The sequence below is a fragment of the Choloepus didactylus genome, chromosome 4 (assembly GCF_015220235.1).
Source record: "Choloepus didactylus isolate mChoDid1 chromosome 4, mChoDid1.pri, whole genome shotgun sequence".
Classification (NCBI taxonomy): domain Eukaryota; kingdom Metazoa; phylum Chordata; class Mammalia; order Pilosa; family Megalonychidae; genus Choloepus; species Choloepus didactylus.
Genome location: NC_051310.1, coordinates 44,135,897 through 44,155,741, shown reverse-complemented (window position 1 = coordinate 44,155,741; position 19,845 = coordinate 44,135,897). Strand labels below are relative to the sequence as shown.

Below are 19,845 nucleotides of genomic sequence, written 5' to 3'. Positions count from 1 at the left end.
CGTCTTTTGCCAACTTACTACTTAGCTCCTACTCATCCTTCATATTCAGGATCCAGAATTCTTCTCTATCAGGGAAGCTTTCCCTGACCCTCTAGTGTAGCTCAGGTGTTTAAATTGTATGCTTTCATAAAACTATGCTCTTTTCCTTTACAATGGTTTTCTTAATGTAAATATATATTCATTAATTTTATTATTTGATTAAAATCTAGTCTCCTTCACCATATCAGTGGCTTTAAGAGTTTTGTTTTAACAATGGGAAGAAACACACTGAATACATTATATGTTATACATCACAAGACAATTATATATGTAAATATACATACATACACACATATATACAAAAACAAGTTTCATGAAATAACACTCATCTTTACTATGTGTTATGAAATATATCTTCCATTCTTTCTCATTTAATAAATTGTTTATACATTGATTTTACAATGCACCTTCATTTGTGATGCGGAGTTTGAAAAACACTGCAACAACCTGCACTGGATTAGAATAGAAAACATCATCCATTTTTACTCTGTAACCTCTCACCAGCACCTAATATGACAGTTGGGACATAGAGGATACTCTGTAGAAGTTTACTAAATGAATGAAAGAAAATAGTAGCTTTAAAAGGTATTATTTTAAATGTACGATTATCCCCATTTTTATCATTGAGAAAACTGAAGCTTAGAGAGGTTTTGTAACTTGCTAAAAGCCCTAAAGCTAAAAATAGGCAGAATCTGGATTTAGGTTCAGCTTTGTTTTGCTTCTAAAACTATGCTAATTTTTTCGTGTATGTGAATTAAAAAGAGAAGATGTCTAGGTTGCATATGGGAAGAGGCAAACTGATAATGATTTCTCTAATAGAGAAATAACTAAAAGTAAGTCTGTTCACAATTGAGTTGCAGTGAGTATACAGCTCACTGAAAAATAATTGACATTTTAATTTTTTATAGTAAGAAAATCATGATTTGCTCTAAAATACTGTAAAAATAAGTGAGTAATAGATGAAACAAGATGGACAAAATGTTGATAACATAGAAGAATGACTTTGGTGTATGTTTTAAATTGTTCATTTTTTTAAAATAAAGTTAAAAAAAGCACTGAAGTGTCATAATAAAAATAGAATTGGAGGAAAACTATTCTAGCTTTTACAAGTGAGCCCTGAAAATACAATAGGATTAAAAAAAAAAAAACACAAGAAAGCAAGAGTTTATTTACTGAGATAATGTCTATAAAACACAAGATACAACAGCTGCTATATAAATGGGACCCAATGTTAATTCCTTGTCCCTTTCCACATCAGGTTAATCAAAGCCATCTGTGAAAAAAGTGGCTCATTATAAACAGTATTGTATAAAAGCCTTTAGAAAACATACTACTTTTAGTTACAGATAGAAACCATGAATTTCATTTGTTCAGTATAAAAGAGGGGGAAATATTTATTTTATTTATAATGTGATTGCAAATATAGTTAAAATAATTATATAGAAGGTGTTATCTTTTTTGTGTATTTGCTCCAAACCTTGCTGTATTCAAATTAAATGGAGGTAATGGCCATGATCATAAAACTCATCAATTGCATTACCTCGTATTGGTTTGAAAGACACATCAAACCTCAAGAAAACCCTTATGAATACATTTATCTCCTGTAATATTTTTTCATTCAGCCATTACTATATTGTATGTAGAAAAAAAAGATTGGATAAAAACATTTTCCACCCCAATTCTGAAAGTGTTCCTTCTAATTTAAAAATAAATAACTAGCCAATGGAAAATGTGATATAGTACTGCCTGTATCTTCTGATTCAGAGATAACACTGTGATCCAGTATTAAAAAAAAAAAAAAAATACTGTTCTGGAAATTAAGAAATTGGGTTTTAGTCCTAGCTCTACTTCTAACCAGAGCTTGTTCAAGGCTTTTAACCTTTTCTGCCTGAGTTCCTTCTTTCTGAAGCTCATTTCCTTCAGCTGCCAAATGAAGAAAGGGGAATATCTGTCCTTCCTACCTCACTGGATTATTATGAAGATCAGATTGGATGATAAAAAATAATAAAGTCATTATCTAATTTAGGAGACCAGAAAAGTATTCCACTTTTCTGAATCCTTATCAGATAACTTGAGCCAAATTTTAGAATTCCAATACTAGGTTCTTGCTCCTGGTTATATGTTCATACTGATGTTTGTTCTTGATTCTGTTCCATCTCACAGCTGCTGATGGCCCAGGAGACCGTTTCATCATTGGGGAATCCCAAGCTGGTGAACAGGTGAGATTCATAGGTCTTAGGTGCAACATCATATTTCAGCTTCATTGACTTTCAGCATCTAATTCTAAACTTCTCCTATTAATGTAGTAGAATCTTAGACAGAAGGTTATCAAAGATATTAAAGGGTATATCCCATAAGAAAGAACTAAAGGAATTGCCATTTCTTAATTTAAAGAAATTGTACCTACTTCTATATGTTACAATGTTGGTCTGCCTCAAAAACATGCCCCATATGCATTTTCTTACAGTAAATATCTGCTGTTTGAACTTCTGCCTGGTGTTTCTTACACAAATCACTCCCATGAGGTATTGTCTATGAATTCCAGTTTTGGTTTCTTTAAAGTAGGTGAAATCTTAAGGACATTGTAAAGCATCTAAGCACAGAATCCATCTAGATTTTTATTGTGTTTTTACAATCTTTTACAGTTGCCTACCACACCTAATTTGACAACATTCTTTTTAGCAGCATCCCTTTACTCAAAAGTAACTTAATTTTACTGGAAAGTAACTCTTTTCATGCTCGTATATCATTAGTTTGTGTGATATTTATTTAAGTTACATAATTCAGTAACTATTATAGCCACAAACTGGCACAAATAAATTTGGGAACAAACACAGTTGATTCTTGGAGTACTAATTTGCATGTATGCAAGGGAAGAGTCTACCACAATCAAACTTAAAGTTTGCTGTAGATGTCTGTATTATGTTTAAAAGGAAATAGAAAGCATCTGTTAATTCAGTGAGTTGTGAAGACTGGTTAAAAGAGCTCTTATCTGATTAAATAGAACTAAAGCACTTTTCTCCTTTCTCTTCTCCTCCGCTTCAAAGTTTCCTCTTCCTGGGCTGGTAAACTCAACTGCTACTACCAAGCTCTCATAAGCACTATGTAAAAATAGAAGACAGTTTTGGGAAAAGCAACATGTTTTCTCTTCTTTGGCTTGCCATGTACTTCCATATGCACTGACAATAAAATGGGGTTAAGGAAGTATATTAAAGAAAGATGGTGCCAGTGGTGGTGACCTATCTCTTTCATCTCTACATCCATGCATTAAAAAGATCCATGAACACAGTTGTGAAGCTAGGCCTTGCATTGTAATGATTACATCCTTTGTCCATGCTGCAAACAGTCTGGTTTTAGTCTCCATAACCATTTCCCTCACAAAAACAACAGCTGGCTTTAATTTCCTTTCTTTATAAATGACTTTCTTGGTGACCTAATTACTTATTTGACTTCTTGGTACCTATTTCCATCAGCAATGGACATCTAAAGCCTCCATTCTTATAATAAAGCCATAAAATAGCAATTACTCAAGGATTATTATATGACCTTCAGTGGGGTCTAACATTTATTGAGCACATCTTCTATGTGTATACCAAGAACTGTGCTAGGTTCTGGGATACAAAGTAGATTAAGACATGGTTACTTAATTCTTAAGGAGTTTTCATCTAGTAGAAGAGATACAGTATAAACAACTAAATACCGTTTGTTGGGCATTGTCTTAGTTTGCCAGGGCTGCTATAACAGATACCGCAAACTGGTTGGCTTAAACAAGAGGAATTTATTGTCTCACAGATTTGAAGGCTAGAAGTCCAAAATTAAGGTATTGTTCATCCATACTTTATCCAGAATCTGGAGTGCCTTGGTGGTAGCCTACCAGCAATCTCTGCCTCTGTCATATAGTAATCTGTTTCTTTAAGTCTCCTCCTGTGCCTTCTACTTCCATGTCCAAATTTCCTTTGCTTATAAGGACTCCAGTTATATAGGATTAAGGCCTATCCTGATTCAATTTGGACACATCTTAATAGAATCTCTGAAGATCCTATTTACAAATAAGTTCACAGTCAGAGGACCAGAGGTTAGGACTTAAACATGTCTTTATGGAGGGCATGATTCAATCTCTAACAGGCATTAAACTAATAGTATCAGTCAAGTGCTGTGGAAACGTTGAATATTTCAGCCTTGGAAGGTTAGGAAGATGACATAGAGCTGGACCTCAAAGAGTTTTGCAAAAGCAGAAATGGGAAAGGAACATCCAAAGCAAAGAAAACAGTATATTAATCAAGACCCAGAGGTGTTTAAAATAATCACAAGAAATGCTTAGGGAACAGCAAATAGTTTGCAATAGCCACAGCCTACTATACACAGGAATAAGTAGCAGATTTCCAGGGACTTGTGAACCTCTTAAACCTTGTTTACTATTAGTTAAGATTTCCAGAGGTACTAGAGAATTAAGAGCATGAGAAGAATTGTGAAACATAATTCAAAAGTTGCTAACTTCGTGTAAGTTCCTATAAAACTCCGATGGGAAGAAAGATCCAAACTATATAAGAAATGGGTTTTCTTCATATTTTTATGTCCTTTATCTATATCTAATCTATCACACAGACTTTACAACAATCTCAGAGATCTTACGAGAGCCAAATTGCTCACTTATTGAAAGTACACACACTTGAACATGGAGTGTACACACTGAGATAGTGATTTGTAAAATGGTTTCTTGAGGTATCAAAATACTTGAACTTAAATCATTTCTAGTTTGGACCATTGATTAGCACTGAACATGTTCAAAGAAAGTATTATGTAATTATAAAATATTATAGGGCAAAGCTAAAAAGAAATCCAATTCAATAGCTCCATCCATAGCTATTCAATAGCTCCGAGGAAATGTCAAAATTTGGACTCTTATATAAAGAATATAAGGAGCAGCAATAAAAATTAAACAGGAAGAATGACTACTAATCATAATCTAAAGGAAGTTCTTCATGTACTGCTAAAGTGTACCATTTTCAGTTGATTCAATTCAGTTGCAGTTTATGTGTCTGTGGAGCAAGTCACTACATACTGGGAACACAAGCTCAGGCACAACAGAAACTTTCAGCAAATGACTACTTTATTACTTACATCACACAAAGGGACCGAAGAGCAGGGGAAGAGATCCCCTCGTGACTGGTCTCCTAAGGAGGCCAGCTGCTTGAGTCAGGGCCAGTGGATGGCAGCGTCACTTGCCCCACTTCATGTCAGAGAGGAGAGACCAATCTGTGCTGCCCAACTCAGGAGGACAGGGCCCTACCACTGAGATTTCTTCCCCTGATAAGCAACTGGGGCTACTTGTTCCCTGTTTGGGATTTGAGGTATGGTCAGGCCATGCCAGTCAACCTAATGTCTCCCCAGGCTGCAGAATGGAAACGTATTGAAACATCTGCACACAATAGAAAAGGGGCAGGGGTAGGTGAGGGCTAGTAGATGTCCACTAAGTATGTTGGTGACTTCCCAGCATGTCCACTCTAAGTGAATATATAAATATCTTTATATATCAAAAAATATCTTTAACATCAAGTTTAATAATGTGAGCTGGTACCGATCATCCACCTACCACTTAGAATTGCTGGTTTTGGAGAGAGGTAAATTTTTTATCCAATGACCACACAGAAACCTATCTTAAGAATTGGTTTAAGCATAGTGGTTTAAGCAAGTACAAGAAGTAGAGAAAATTACAAGTTTAACCACAGTAAAACTTAAAATAAATTTTGCAAATATAGTATATTAAAGACTCTAGGCTTACAAATCTCAGTTTGAGAAGCAACTACCCTGAAATTCACTTTAGTATTCACTTTCTGCTTAGCCAAGAAGATACTTTCAGCAAAGGAAGGATGTCTTTAGGCCTATATTAAATGTTATTGTTTTTCAGGCACAGAAGACAGTTTTGGTATTAGCACCTCCTCTAAAAAATACATATATCAAAATGTTAATGCTTTTCATCAAAAATTACTGAACTGCAAAATAGTCATATAAAGTAGATTGAGATGCCCCAGACAGTAAGAAGTATCTGGAGTTGAAAATTTTTAAAAATGTTTTAAAAATGTTTTAAATGTGTTGGGCCCTAAGTTTTTCATTTTAAATTCTGTGATTATCTTGGTGGAAAATTACATTAAAATGTAACAGTTCTGCTTTTCCACTCTAATTATTATTCTTGTTATTTTTGTGTGTGTGCTAATGAAGGTGTCAGGGATTGATTTAGGTGATGAATGTACAACTATGTAATGGTACTGTAAACAATCCAAAGTACAATTTGTTTTGTATGACTGCGTGGTATGTGAATATATCTCAATAAAATGATGATTAAAAAAAAAAAAAAATGTAACAGTTCTGAATAAGCTGGAATGTCATTTGTTCAAAGAACAGAACGTGAGTATATGAGGATAAGTGCCAGATCTGTTTCTAAGAATATCCTTCTCCAGTATCTGGAGAAAAACATGGAGAACATGGGAGTTGTAAGCCAAAAAAGAAAGCATATGAAGAGTATATTGACCCAGTATTCCTCCTCTGTAAGAATGGCACTATAAAATTATTTACCTAAACTGTTGGTTTATTAAGGAGGGTATGGAATAGTAAAGAGTCTTTGTCTTTGATATTAGACATAACTAAGTTTAAGTCCTAGTGATACTACTTAATGTGGGTAATCTTGGGCAAGTTAATCTCTTTAAGCTTCAGGTTCCAAATCTATAAAATGGTGGTAATGATAGAACCACCTACTTCATGAAGTAATTATGATAATTAACTGAGATAAGGCACGTTCATTCATTCTTCTGGAAGAATTATTTACTGAGTTCCTAACTTTGTGCTAGATACTCTTCTAGGCCTTGGGGTAATAGAATAATATGTATGGGAGATTATTAAAGAGAAATTTATGCATGGACTGTTTCCAAGATATAGACAGGGATAAGGGAAACCAACAAAGGAATGTGAAGCACTCAGGTGCTAGCAATAGTGAAACTCCATTACCACATTACTAACAGGGCATGGAGAAAGTGTGGGGAGATTCATAGCTATGGGAGACGGCTTCCCAAATTCAGCTGTGGCCCTCAGTAGTAGAAATTACGCAGCCCTTGCAAAACTGCCGCCCAGCAGGGAACGCGCCAAGGGAGTGAAAAAACCCTACTCTTCTCTCTCTCCTAACCTCTAATCTCACTGATGGCCCCTCCCATTGACTGAGCCTAATGAGAAACATGAGTGATAGCAACCTGATTGACATAGTCCACAAAGTCTAGCTTTCTGGGCCACAACATAGTTTTGTTTTGTTTTCTGTTTTCTGCAATGCTTCTGAGATTAACGCAGTTTTTTTGGTAATGTTGGGATCTTGCATTATAATGAACAGGTCTCCAATAAATAAAGCCTTAGGCTTGAAATCCTTTTGTTATAGGAGAGAATTTTTATGATTATTGCTTTTATTACAGCAGAATTTGAACCATGAGAATGGTGATATGATCTGGAGAGGCAAACAGACAATAAAACAAATCCCTATCTTTATAGGACTTATATTCTAGCATATAAAATGGATTTACACTGTGCCTAGCATAGATTAAGGATTTAATAAATATTAGTTATTGGTGGTATTCTTCATAGTAATAATATTATGGACAGAAGCTTTTAAAAGCTTTTCTAATAATACATTTCCAGTTTAATTTTGATTGTAACTTCCAGTCGTGGGTATTTTCCTTAACCATTCCCTAAGAATTTAAATATTTATAAGGCAGGTATCTTTGGAAAGATAACTTTTTTATTGGGGAATTATGTTGACTCAGGATTTTCTTTAAGGGGGAATTTGAAGCATTCGTTTTCTGAACTCTGACCCAAATCATGTCTCATGACAAGTGACTCTTCTGAGGCCAGATCAAACCTATCAGATGGAGCTTACATAAATATGCTTTTCCACATGCAAGCAGGTGCCGTGGTCAACATATTTAGCCCAGTTTCCTTTATCATCCATATGGGAGTTCAGACAATTGAAAATCTTGGGCATGTTGTCTAACCCTAATCATTACAAACACTGGAATAATTTTTAAATGATTAATTATATTTGCTAGAATTTTAATATTAGTTGAAAGGTAAACTGGTATGTTTTAAAATATTTTCAAGATCAGTAATTAAAATAAAATGACTTTTTTCTGGTTTGCCTTTATTTAACCAAAAAGTTTAGTTAATAAAGCATTTCTCAAATATCAGAACTTCAGTAAATTGCCAAGGTATTGGTTTTAAATAATTGTCATTCATAAAGTCATATTGCCTAACATTTGTTTTCTTACAGAGTCTGAAATCACTTTACATATGTAAAGAAAATTCATTATTTGAGTGAGAATCAAAAGTGGAAAATATAAGTGGCAGTTATTAAAAAGCAAAATACAGCACCAAGAAAGACATTGACTAGTCATTACCTTAAAGAACATAAAAAGTCAACTTAAATTAAGTTAAAGCTTCTTTGTTATAAATGCACCCGTTTGTGGGTATTTTTTATTACATTGGCCAAAAACAAATAAGACTAAAGATTTCCCTTTTATTGTTTGTTTCTAAAAATGTTACATCCCCTGTAGTCTTTTCCTTTGCAGAAGCGAAGTAAATCAATTCTCTTACATGTTTGTATTTTCAGCCAACTCAGACAGTAATGCCAGGACAAGTCATGCGGGTTACAACAGGTGCTCCAATCCCCTGTGGTGCTGATGCAGTAGTACAAGTGGAAGATACCGAACTTATCAGGGAATCAGATGATGTACGTCATCACCAGGTCTTACCATGCTATTGTTCCTGTTTTCTGCAGTGCTTATGAGATTAACCCTGTTTTTGGTTATGATGGGATCTTACATTGTAATGAACAGGTCTCCAATAAATAAAGCCTTAGCCTTGAAATCCTTTTGTTATAGGAGGGAATTTTATGATTATTGCTTTTATTATAGCAGAATTTGAACCATGTTTGACCCAAGAAATTTCACATGCAAACAAAGAAAGAAACTGCCTCAAGATTCTAAGGTACAAACGGTTGACATACCTTCTGGCTAAGAAATTTGTCCATTGAGCCTAGCTTCTGAAAAAAGATGAAGTTGTAAATTCAGAATTTAATGGAGAAGAATTTGGCAAAAAACACTAGGCTAGTCTTAAATATTACAGTAAGCCAAGCATTTGAACAATGACCCTTTCAGCTCTGATTTTCAACAATTCAAGAGAAATCTCTGCTACCAAATGACAGCTTGGAGATATTAAATTTGTGTTGGTTACCCCTCTATTGCCTAAAATAAATGACCTGAGACCTTTTAGGGTCTAAGAAGGGCTTCATGTCCTGGAAACTGGTGGCAGTTACTAAATCAGAGCATCAGCCACTACTCAGAATTGTCTCAACTGAGGCTTTAATGACTGGCTATCTTTCTCTTTCTGTGAAAATGTTTAAGAAATATTTTTAAAGCTGATATTAAAAATAAATATATCTTCTCCTGGGTTGGGTATAGAGTGAAATTTGGTCATACTGAGAGACAACAACCTTTCTTGATCTGGGATTTTCTTGTTAATCACCTTTTTTCATGTAGGGCTTATACAATTCAACTCAGGATACAGGTCACATTGACTTCTGCTAAAACTGTCCAAGCCAATATATTGGCATTAGGGAAACCAGCAAACGAGTATTGAAATCCAGAACATATGCATCCACAAACTCTGCCAAATGACAACACAGTTCCAATGTCACAATATTATTCGTAGCTCATAAATGTAAAATTGATGATCTCTATCTAATTTATAGAACTCTAGTAGCAACAAACTAGCAAATCTACTAGCAACAAAAATTGCACTGAAATTTTTGCATGTTATTTGGGGACCTTGGCATAATGTTGAACTCATGATTCATGAGAACAGAAGAGAGAGGTTTTCTCCATGCACATTCACTTTATCCGTTAAGGTAGCGTTACTACCTAGAAAATGCTATTTGCAAAGCACATTTCAAGATTTGAATTGGTATATATTTTTTAAAGCATGAAAATTAGATAAAATATTTAATTTATTTCTTGGTACCAAACCTCCTAATTTTTCAGAAACCTGTGGTAAAAATTCATAGCGTTTTAAAAGGGTTAGCAAATGGTTTTCTATTTCTCAATGTTTTTATATATTCTGACCCTATCTTATGATAAAGGCAGCTGAGTAGATAAACGGTAATCAGAAATTCTGTTGTATTGTTCTGTTTCAAATTATTGCAGGGCACTGAAGAACTTGAAGTGCGAATTTTGGTGCAAGCTCGACCAGGCCAAGATATCAGGTAAATTCATGACATAGAGAATGTGTAGCCAACTTCTGTTTCTACATGATCACGAACTTAGGAAAGCATGACTGTTATAAATCTACAGCTATATCAATTAGCCATTTGTTTTCAGGGCTATTAATAATTAGCAAAATGAATTTTCTGAATTCTTCATCAGAAAATTTTTAATGAAGACACTAAAGGCAAATGAAATAGTCAAAAACAGCATGAGAAAGAAGTATAATCATAAGCCTACGTAACCCATAGGTAACACTATTCCTAGATAATCAGGAATTACCCAACCTCACCCCTAAATAATCTAGAATTTGGTGTTAACACAGATAACTCCAGAATTGGATATTTACACGATTAGCTGATAGCCTGTCTTCTATCAAATACCAATAATAATGAAATAATTTGTTGCTTTTAATATACAAAGATGAGACTACTTTCTTACCATTAGTAGTGCATATACTTTAAATTATTTTTCTTACAATGGAATATATTTGCCCTAATTCCACTAATACTAATTTGCTCACCATCTCTTTTAACAAAGCTACACTGCTACCATTCGTATGGCAGCAGGCCAAGATGAATGTATCCCTGCGGCCACATAACAGGACCCACCTAAGTGGTCCAAGTGAAAATTACCTCCATGACTGTAACCTCATTGGCATTATTCTCCCCATAGAGCCAGACAGCTATGGATTCTTATTAAAGCCACTAGATATTTTCATACAATTCTGGCCTTATATCCAAGAAAGTCAGCAGTTGGTGTTTTTAACTGTAATGAAGTACAATGAAACTTGGAAAATGATTTTCAAATGTGAAATAACATATTCCTATTTAGCAGTAATAGATACAAATCCTATTTCTGTCTTCCACTGTACAGTTTAATTTTTAAAATGATAAAGCATAGAGTTTTTACAATTGCTTCGTTTTATTGTCCTGCTCCTGCCTCATCTCTTGACCTTTTTCTCCCCTTGGGTGTCCTAATTCTCTGATACTAAGGCTTCCCTCTGAGATGAGAAAATGTTATTCCCAGTCATACTGCTTATGTTTCTACTTTGATTTTCAGACCCATCGGCCATGATATTAAAAGAGGAGAATGCATTTTGGCCAAAGGAACCCACATGGGCCCCTCAGAGATTGGCCTTCTGGCAACTGTGGGTGTCACAGAGGTTGAAGTTAATAAGTTTCCAGTGGTCGCAGTCATGTCAACAGGGAATGAGGTAAAAAAAAAAAGTTGGGGGGGGGGTTCAGATAAAAGTATTTCTGACTTCTGTGTTGTAAATAGCATGTTATGGATTATAGATTTTACTAATGGGTGTATATTCCTGTAACAGGAAAATAATAGGTTGACTTCAAGAAAGTTTAAGTAGATAAGAAAAAGGAAGAAATAGAAATTTCATATTAAGAAATGTTTCCGTTATTAGAATGAAATATTACAGACCAGTGGCCTCTCCACATTCTCAGAACACTTAAAGAATGTTAGCTGCTAGCTATAGACATTTAACTGTCCAAATTCAGTACTTACTCTATAGGAGAATGAATTATGCCCACCTGCTACAGAGATGATGGGCACTCTCTTTAGGGGGTGGGAGTAATTCAATGAATCAGGATGCCATGGCTAGCCCTTCTTCTTGCTAAAAATTCCATGTGATATGAAATCACCAGGAGGGATTTGAATAATCCATTTTGGTTTTTGTTTCTTTTCCTATAAAGGTAGCATCTCTAGTGGCATGCTATTCAGAATGTATCAAAATGTCATTTCATTCCTAAATTATGAAGGGGAGTTAAATCATTCTTTTTCTAAGTACTTTTGAAAATCTTCCTGCTGCCTGTTTTGCTCAGTTTGCACAAAACTTAAATCAGATCAAACTGGGAATATTAAAATGTGAATCTACTGGAAATACAAAGCTTTATAGCAGAATCAGAAACATCTGAGATTTTTAAAAAAAATTCCTTTAGACCTATTAATAAAAAAGATAAACAGGGTTTCTTTTTCTCTTTTTAAAAATCTTTTACTTTGCTCTGAAAATAAGCCCCTCATTTCTGTTATTTTTAATTTCTTAAAGTCTTAGAAATTTAAATAATGTAAATGACCCTTATAGTTTTTTTTTTCCCTCAATCTTTTAATTTGTTAATCTCCTTTCCATCCTTTATTTAGGAGTTATAATATACTTGTTGAGGTGGCATTTGTATTCATGTCTTCATTCATTCACTCATTCACCCAAATGTGCTGGATATACAATGGTGAGAAAAACAGAGTTAGGTCTCAGTTTGCTTGGAACTTATAATCCAAAAAGTTACAGTTTTCTTTATCACAGGAGTACTGGGTTTATACTGATTTGGCCAGTTATCCCTTATAATTAAGCATGCATTTGCAATGCACATGGTGATAATTAGGAATGTGCTTTCAGCCTGTGATACAGGACACAGATAACGAACCTTGTTACCATGGAGGTCCTTTTAGTAGTTCGTCATAGATATTTGTGATTAAGCTGGAAATTAGCATAGTGTATGTAAAATATTGAGTTATCTGTGCAGATTGTCTGTGAACCTTTAAGATTCCTATGTCTTTTTTTTTTTTTAATCTTCATTTTATTGAGATATATTCACATACCACGCAGTCATACAAAACAAATCGTACTTTCGATTGTTTACAGTACCATTACATAGTGGTACATTCATCACCCAAATCAATCCCTGACACCTTCATTAGCAAACACACAAAAATAACAAGAATAATAATTAGAGTGAAAAAGAGCAATTGAAGTAAAAAAGAACACTGGGTACCTTTGTCTGTTTGTTTCCTTCCCCTATTTTTCTACTCATCCATCCATAAACTAGACAAAGTGGAGTGTGGTCCTTATGGCTTTCCCAATCGCATTGTCACCCCTCATAAGCTACATTTTTATACAACTGTCTTCGAGATTCATGGGTTCTGGGTTGTAGTTTGATAGTTTCAGGTATCCACCACCAGCTACCCCAATTCTTTAGAACCTAAAAAGGGTTGTCTAAAGTGTGCATAAGAGTGCCCACCAGAGTGACCTCTCAGCTCCTTTTGGAATCTCTCTGCCACTGAAGCTTATTTCATTTCCTTTCACATCCCCCTTTTGGTCAAGAAGATGTTCTCCGTCGCGCGATGCCGGGTCTACATTCCTCCCCGGGAGTCATATTCCACGTTGCCAGGGAGATTCACTCCCCTGGGTGTCTGATCCCACGTCAGGGGGAGGGCAGTGATTTCACCTTTCAAGTTGGCTTAGCTAGAGAGACAGGGCCACATCTGAGCAACAAAGAGGCATTCGGGAGGAGGCTCTTTATTCCCTAAAACTATTAGTAGACCCAAAACAAACATTATTTTCAGTTTGATCCACATAGTGGTGATTTTATTGTCCCTAGGACCAACTGGCACCATGTTTAACCTCAGAAAGAAATTTCTGTTAAACCGATTGACTCAAGAAACCATTCTTATTGTGATTTATTTATATGCTTTGTGCATCTAAGTAAATTCATGGTTGGTTTGGGAAAGCTAAATAGAATGAGTAAACTCTTTTTCTATTATTTAGCTACGTGGAAACTTTGTTTAACCTATGTTACTTACATTCTCTGTAATGCTTTTGTAGGACTGGACTAATAGTCTCAATTATCCCCCAGAGTACATTGGTACTGTTTTTTTGTTGTTTTTTTTTTAAGCTACCTTTTATACTCTATTATAACTATTCACTAGTGGCAGGGAAAGGTGATGGTGTGAAAATGGAGATGGTACTTATATTATGGAATCTAAAGGAAACTTTGTAATTTTAGTCCCCTAGCCCTACAGACCTGACTATCCTTGAAGAAGCTTTGATTATATATGGCTACCTTCCCCTACTTTCTCTGGCCTTTCTTACGGACCATAGTTTTACAAGGGAACAATGCTTCTGGACTGCATAATCTTTAATTCCATATAGCTCCACATTCCTCCCCTACTCCCATCCAAGGTTAGCTATTGTTCTGGCCCTCTATGATCATATAATTTAGTTTATTTCAACAAATGTTGTTTATTGGGTACCTCTATCTTAGACAGACTGGAGATAAAAGAGATAAATAAAGCATAGTCTTTCTCTTGAAGGCTTGAGATCCTCAACAGCATACTCAGAAAATAATAGCAAAAAAAAAAAAAATCATTTATTTTCAGAGGCCAAAAGAAATCATACTTGTCTATTAATGTGGCAAGGATACAATGAAGCCAGTCACAAGCTCCCGTTAAGTTGTGGTTCTGACTTCCTTTGAGATACATGGCTTCATTTATGTCCACTTTTGTGAATCTACTCTCTAGTATATTGTATTCAGGACAGTGGCCTTTAGCAACCAAAAGAATGCCATGCAAGATATCTATGTATAGTATATTTAAAACCAGTCTAGCATTTTGTGACTACATAAACTTGTTAAGGATGTGGGAATTATTTCAAAACTGGGGAAGTAGAGTTGTTACCAACTATAGCTAACACAGAAGAGACAATTTAGACATTTGTTGTCTTCAACAAACTATGCATGTTAATTTAGGTGAAACCATTCAGTGATTATGTGATTGTAGCCATGTATTTCCAATCTCATACATATGTTCAATGAATATATACTGAACATCCATTATATGCTGGAATGCCTACCAACGAGTCCTCTTAACTAAATATTCAGACTTACAAGACTACACCTTAAACCAGCTTACTCAGATATTGAACAGGAAACTCAATAGCAGGGCAGCATGAGGCTTTCTTCTTCACTAGGGCTAGTCCTCTTAGCAGTCCACACAGTCATCCAGGAGCTATTGTCTTTGTTTCTTTAGTGACTTCTCAGGTGCTGAGGTACAAAAATCACACTAGCAGGTTGTAAGAGCTACTCTGGCTTAGAAGCCCCCTCTCCTAAATAGTGGGAGCTACCCTGGGTTAGAAGCCCCCTGTCCTAAAGAGTGATCAATGTTTTTTTTTTTTTTTTTAACAATCTTAGGCAGCTTCCAGGGTCCCCACAAGGGAAATGCTCAGTAACAAGTGTTACCACATCTATGGAAGCCCAAAGCAATGGCTTCCCACTAGGTATTTATAGTTCATGTATAGTTCTTCCCAGTGCATATTCAAGTTACCAATAGGGAATCATTTATACCATAAGAAATATTCCCTAGTAACAAGTTGATATTTTATGTTTATCAGATTTCTAGGGGAACAGAACTAGAAAGATAACCCAAGGTCAAATTTGTCCTTGGAGATAGAAAAAGGGTTTTGTTAACCCTTTACCCTCACATAAGGGGATGCATTACTGTAGAGAATTTTTAAAAACAACAATCAAACTGACTAAAAGTCTGTCTACATTTTATTTATTACACTATGCATCAGAAATTCTAAGCAGTATATGAGTATCCACTGAGAAGGACTACTTCTACCATTCTTCCCTTCTTAGAATGCTACTGATGCCAGGCACTGTTCTGACTACTAGAGATACAGCAGCATGCAAGACAGACAAATTCCCAGTTCTTATAGAATTTATGTTCTAATGGGAAAATTGTCAATAAATAACCAAATGGTGATAAATAGTATGAAGAAAAGTAAATAAGGGTAAGATGATAAAGAGTGACTGTGGAGGGAGGGGTATATGCCAGATATTGTCTGTTGAAACTTAACCCACGTCAGCCCTTTTAAACTGTCCCTATACCAGTAAGGCTGGAAGCTTGAAAAGTGGATTTCCCAGACTCTTGCCAGCTGTGATCCAGTTAGGTTTTGCTATTGGATGCATTTACGTGATATTAGAAGGTAGCAAAAAGGTAGAAGTGTTAGCAGAAGTGCAGGCTCCTCAACTCTCAGTAACCCCACTTTTCCCTGATGGCCCTAGGGATGATGGTGGCTTCTTGATCTTTGATACCACGCTTTTCTCCTTTCGTTCCTTCAATGCTTCCAACACATTTGTAATCAATTCCCTGTATTAAATCCTCTCCTCCCAGAGGCTAAAACTATTTAAAAGTGTGCCTAAGAGTCTCCCCTTGAGTGCCTCTGTGTTGCTCAGATGTCACCCTCTCTCTCTAACTAAGCCACCTTGGCAGGTGATCTCACTGCCCTCCGCCCTACATGGGACCTGACTCCCAGGGGTGTAAATCTCCCTGGCAATGCAGGATATGACTCCTGGGGATGAATCTGGACCCAGCATCATGGGATTGAGAACATCTTCTTGACCAAAAGGGAGATGCGAAATGAAACGAAATCAAGTTTCAGTGGCTGAGAGATTTCAAATGGAATTGAGAGGTCACTCTGGTAAACATTCTTGTGCACTATATAGATAACACCTCTTAAGTTTTAATGTATTGGAATAGCTAGAAGTAAATACTTGAAACCATCAAACTCTAACCCAGTAGCCTTGACTCTTGCAGAGGATTGTATAACAGTGTAGCATACAGTGGGTGACAGTGTGATTGTGAAAACCTTGTGGATCGCACTCCCTTTATCCAGTGTATGGATGCATGGTAGAAAAATGGGGACAAAAACTAAATAAAAATAGGGTGGGATGGGGGGGATGATTTGGGTGTTCTTTTTTTCTTTTACTTTTTATTCTTATTCTTTCTGGTGTAAGGAAAATGTTCAAAAATAGATTGGGGTGGTAAATACACTACTGTATGATGGTGCTATCAACAGTTGATTATGCAGCATGGATGATTGTATGTTATATGAATATATCTCAATGAAACTGAATTTAATTAAAAAAAACAGGATGGAGCTACAGCTGTTACTTTAATCATAGATAAGTCATAAGTAATGTTGCAAGGTTGAATACAATCCTAATCAAATATATGTGTATCAGTATGATGTAATGGCTAAGCTAATCATAGAATAAAATAAAAAAAACTATGTTAACAAGTTAGAGACAAAAAAAAAAATCCTCTCCTCCCCTGCCTTCCTCTGTTTAACATACCTAGAGGAGTTTCCCTTTTCTGACAGAGTATTCTGTTATATATAGGGTAATCAGGCCTCACTGATGAGGTGACATTTGAGTGAAAATCTGAAGGCATTGAGGGTATATTCCACGTGGGAGGAAACATGTTCCAGACAGAAGGAACAAAAAATGGAAAAGCCCTGAAGTAGGGTGCATGCTTGTCACGTTTAAGAAACAGCAAGGAGATGAATGACACTAAAGTATAGAGGGCAAAGGGTAAAGTAAAAGGAAATGAGGGTAGAGAAGTAACCAGAAGCTAGATCATCTAAAAAGCCAGTTTTGCAGAAGGGATAACATAAAATGTCTTAAATTTTCCAAAGTTCACTGTGGCATGAAGTATATTAGGGGCAAGGAAGAAAGCAGGAAGACCAGTTAGAAGGTTATTACCCAAAACTCCAGCAGAGATTTGGAGCAGAGTGGTAACAGTGGAGATGATGAAAAATAATTAGATCCACAAATATTTTGAAAGTAGAACCATCAGGATTTGCTAGTGAATTGAAAGTAGAGTGTAAGAGAAAGTGAGGAGTCAAGATGAAGTCCATGGTGTCCATCAACAGATGACCAGATAAACAAAATGTAGTATATACATACAATGGACTATTATTCTACCATAAAAAAGGAATGAAGCTTCCTTTCCTACCTAGTCCCAGCAGAATGACTCTCAAAGGAAGAAAAGTAGGAAGAAGAGCCATTCTGCCTTCAACAAGGCAGTGAACCAGGGAGTGCACTATCAACATTCACAAGTGCATCCATGGATGAGGCTCCAAGAAACATGCCTCTTGGGCATTCAAAGAGATCCGTAAATTTGCAATGAGGGAGATGGGAATGCCAGATGTGCACATTGGCACCAGGCTCAACAAAGCTGTCTGGCCCAAACAAATAAGGAATGTCCTATACTGTATCTGAGTATGGTTGTCCAGAAAACATGATGAGGATGAAGATACATCAAACAAGCTCCATTCATTCATTACCTAGATACTTGTCACCACTTTCATAAACCTATACCTGTCACCACTTTCATAAACCTATAGATAGTCAGTGTGGGTGAGAATAACAGCTGATTATCAAATAAAATTGTAAAATAATTGCCTTAAAAAAAGAAAAAAGGAGTGAATTTCTGATACATGCATGGATAAACCTTGAAAACATTATGCTAAGTGAAATAAGCCAGACACAAAAGAACAAATATTATATGATTCCACTTATATGAAATATCTAGAATAGGAAATGGAAGAACAAGTACAAATTAACTACTTGTAAAGTTCAGGTTTATTAGCATATTAATGACAGGTGACACTTCAACTGCAGTATCAGCATTATCGGGATAAAGGGGAATACACTCTAAACTATAAAGCTGAACACCAAGAATTATTTGTATATGTTTTTGAGTAAACATCTGAGAATTTGTTTAGAGAATATACTTGAGAAATACTCTTTTGTTAAGCTTTCTGTGCTTAGTTCCTTCACACAAAATGCTTTAAATATATTTGAATGAGGTGATTAATAAGTTACATGCTTTGCATAAGTTTGATTTATTAGTGTGCAAAAAAAAGGTAAAATGGCATCTTTTATATTAAATATGTTACCACAATAATATTTAAAATTTTAAAAGAAAGTTAAAGAACACCCAGGTTTTGGCCTGAGTAATTGTAGGAATAAAGTTGTCATTTACCCAGGTGGGCAGGACTGAGTAGTAGAAATCGGGGACTCTATTTTGGACATGTTAAATTTGAAATATGTATTAGAAATCCTAATAGAAATATTGAGTAGGCAATTGAACGTGTTAGTCTGGAGTTTAGGGGAAAAGTCAAGGCTAAAGATAGACATTTGGAAGTTAGCATATGTGTAATATTTAGCATCACTGGTTTAGTCTAGGGAATGAGTATAAATAGAAAACAGGAGATCCAAGTTTTTACACTTAGGGACAACTGTATCTTCCTCTTCTTTCCCCCGCCTTTACATTTCCCAATTTTATTTTCTAATTTTGACTCTTGATGACATTATCTCTGTTCATAGAATATGTGCTGATCCCCTTGAAGCTTTAGATGATGACCTAGCAGGTCTTTAGACTAGATGTCAGTCAGCCAACTGCCATTATCTTCAAGAAATAAAGCTTGTGTGCTTGTTATCTAATAACTCAATGTATGAGCAGTAATTCTTCCTTCAGTAGATTCTGGGTCTTCTGCTAATTTGAACAATAGTTTCAGTCAGCTTTAGTCATATTCCATAATTATTAATTCATTCATATTCATTCGCTTTCTCTCTCTCTCTCTCTCCCTCTCTCTCTCTCTCTGTCTCTCTCTCTCTCTCCACACACATACAGAAACTCATCCAAAACTGAGTGTAGTTATTTCCACTATGCCTTTGCTTAGTCTCTTGGAGGTATTTTGGCCACAGTCAGTAACAGAGGGCTATACAAACAAGTTTGAACTTTAGGTCTATAAATTCTAAGATTTCTGTATAATATCCCTTGGGGCCTTCCACAAGCAGCTGTTCTTAGGAAAATGAGAATCTTTAAAATCTCTGTTCCCACTAACAAGTAAAGGAAAGAAAGAGTAGGAATTTGAATG

General features: G+C 35.5%; 1 protein-coding gene across 7 annotated transcripts in view; it reads left to right on the top strand.

Annotated features, from left to right (window-relative positions):
• GPHN (gephyrin) overlaps positions 1-19,845 on the top strand; it is a 784,704-nt gene that overhangs the window by 695,376 nt on the left and 69,483 nt on the right. For all 7 annotated transcript variants that reach the window (XM_037832495.1, XM_037832502.1, XM_037832496.1 and 4 more), the window contains 4 exons: positions 2,203-2,258; positions 8,684-8,803; positions 10,275-10,333; positions 11,394-11,547. In XM_037832495.1, coding sequence (XP_037688423.1) covers positions 2,203-2,258; positions 8,684-8,803; positions 10,275-10,333; positions 11,394-11,547 — 389 coding nt within the window. The remainder of the gene's footprint in view (positions 1-2,202; positions 2,259-8,683; positions 8,804-10,274; positions 10,334-11,393; positions 11,548-19,845) is intronic.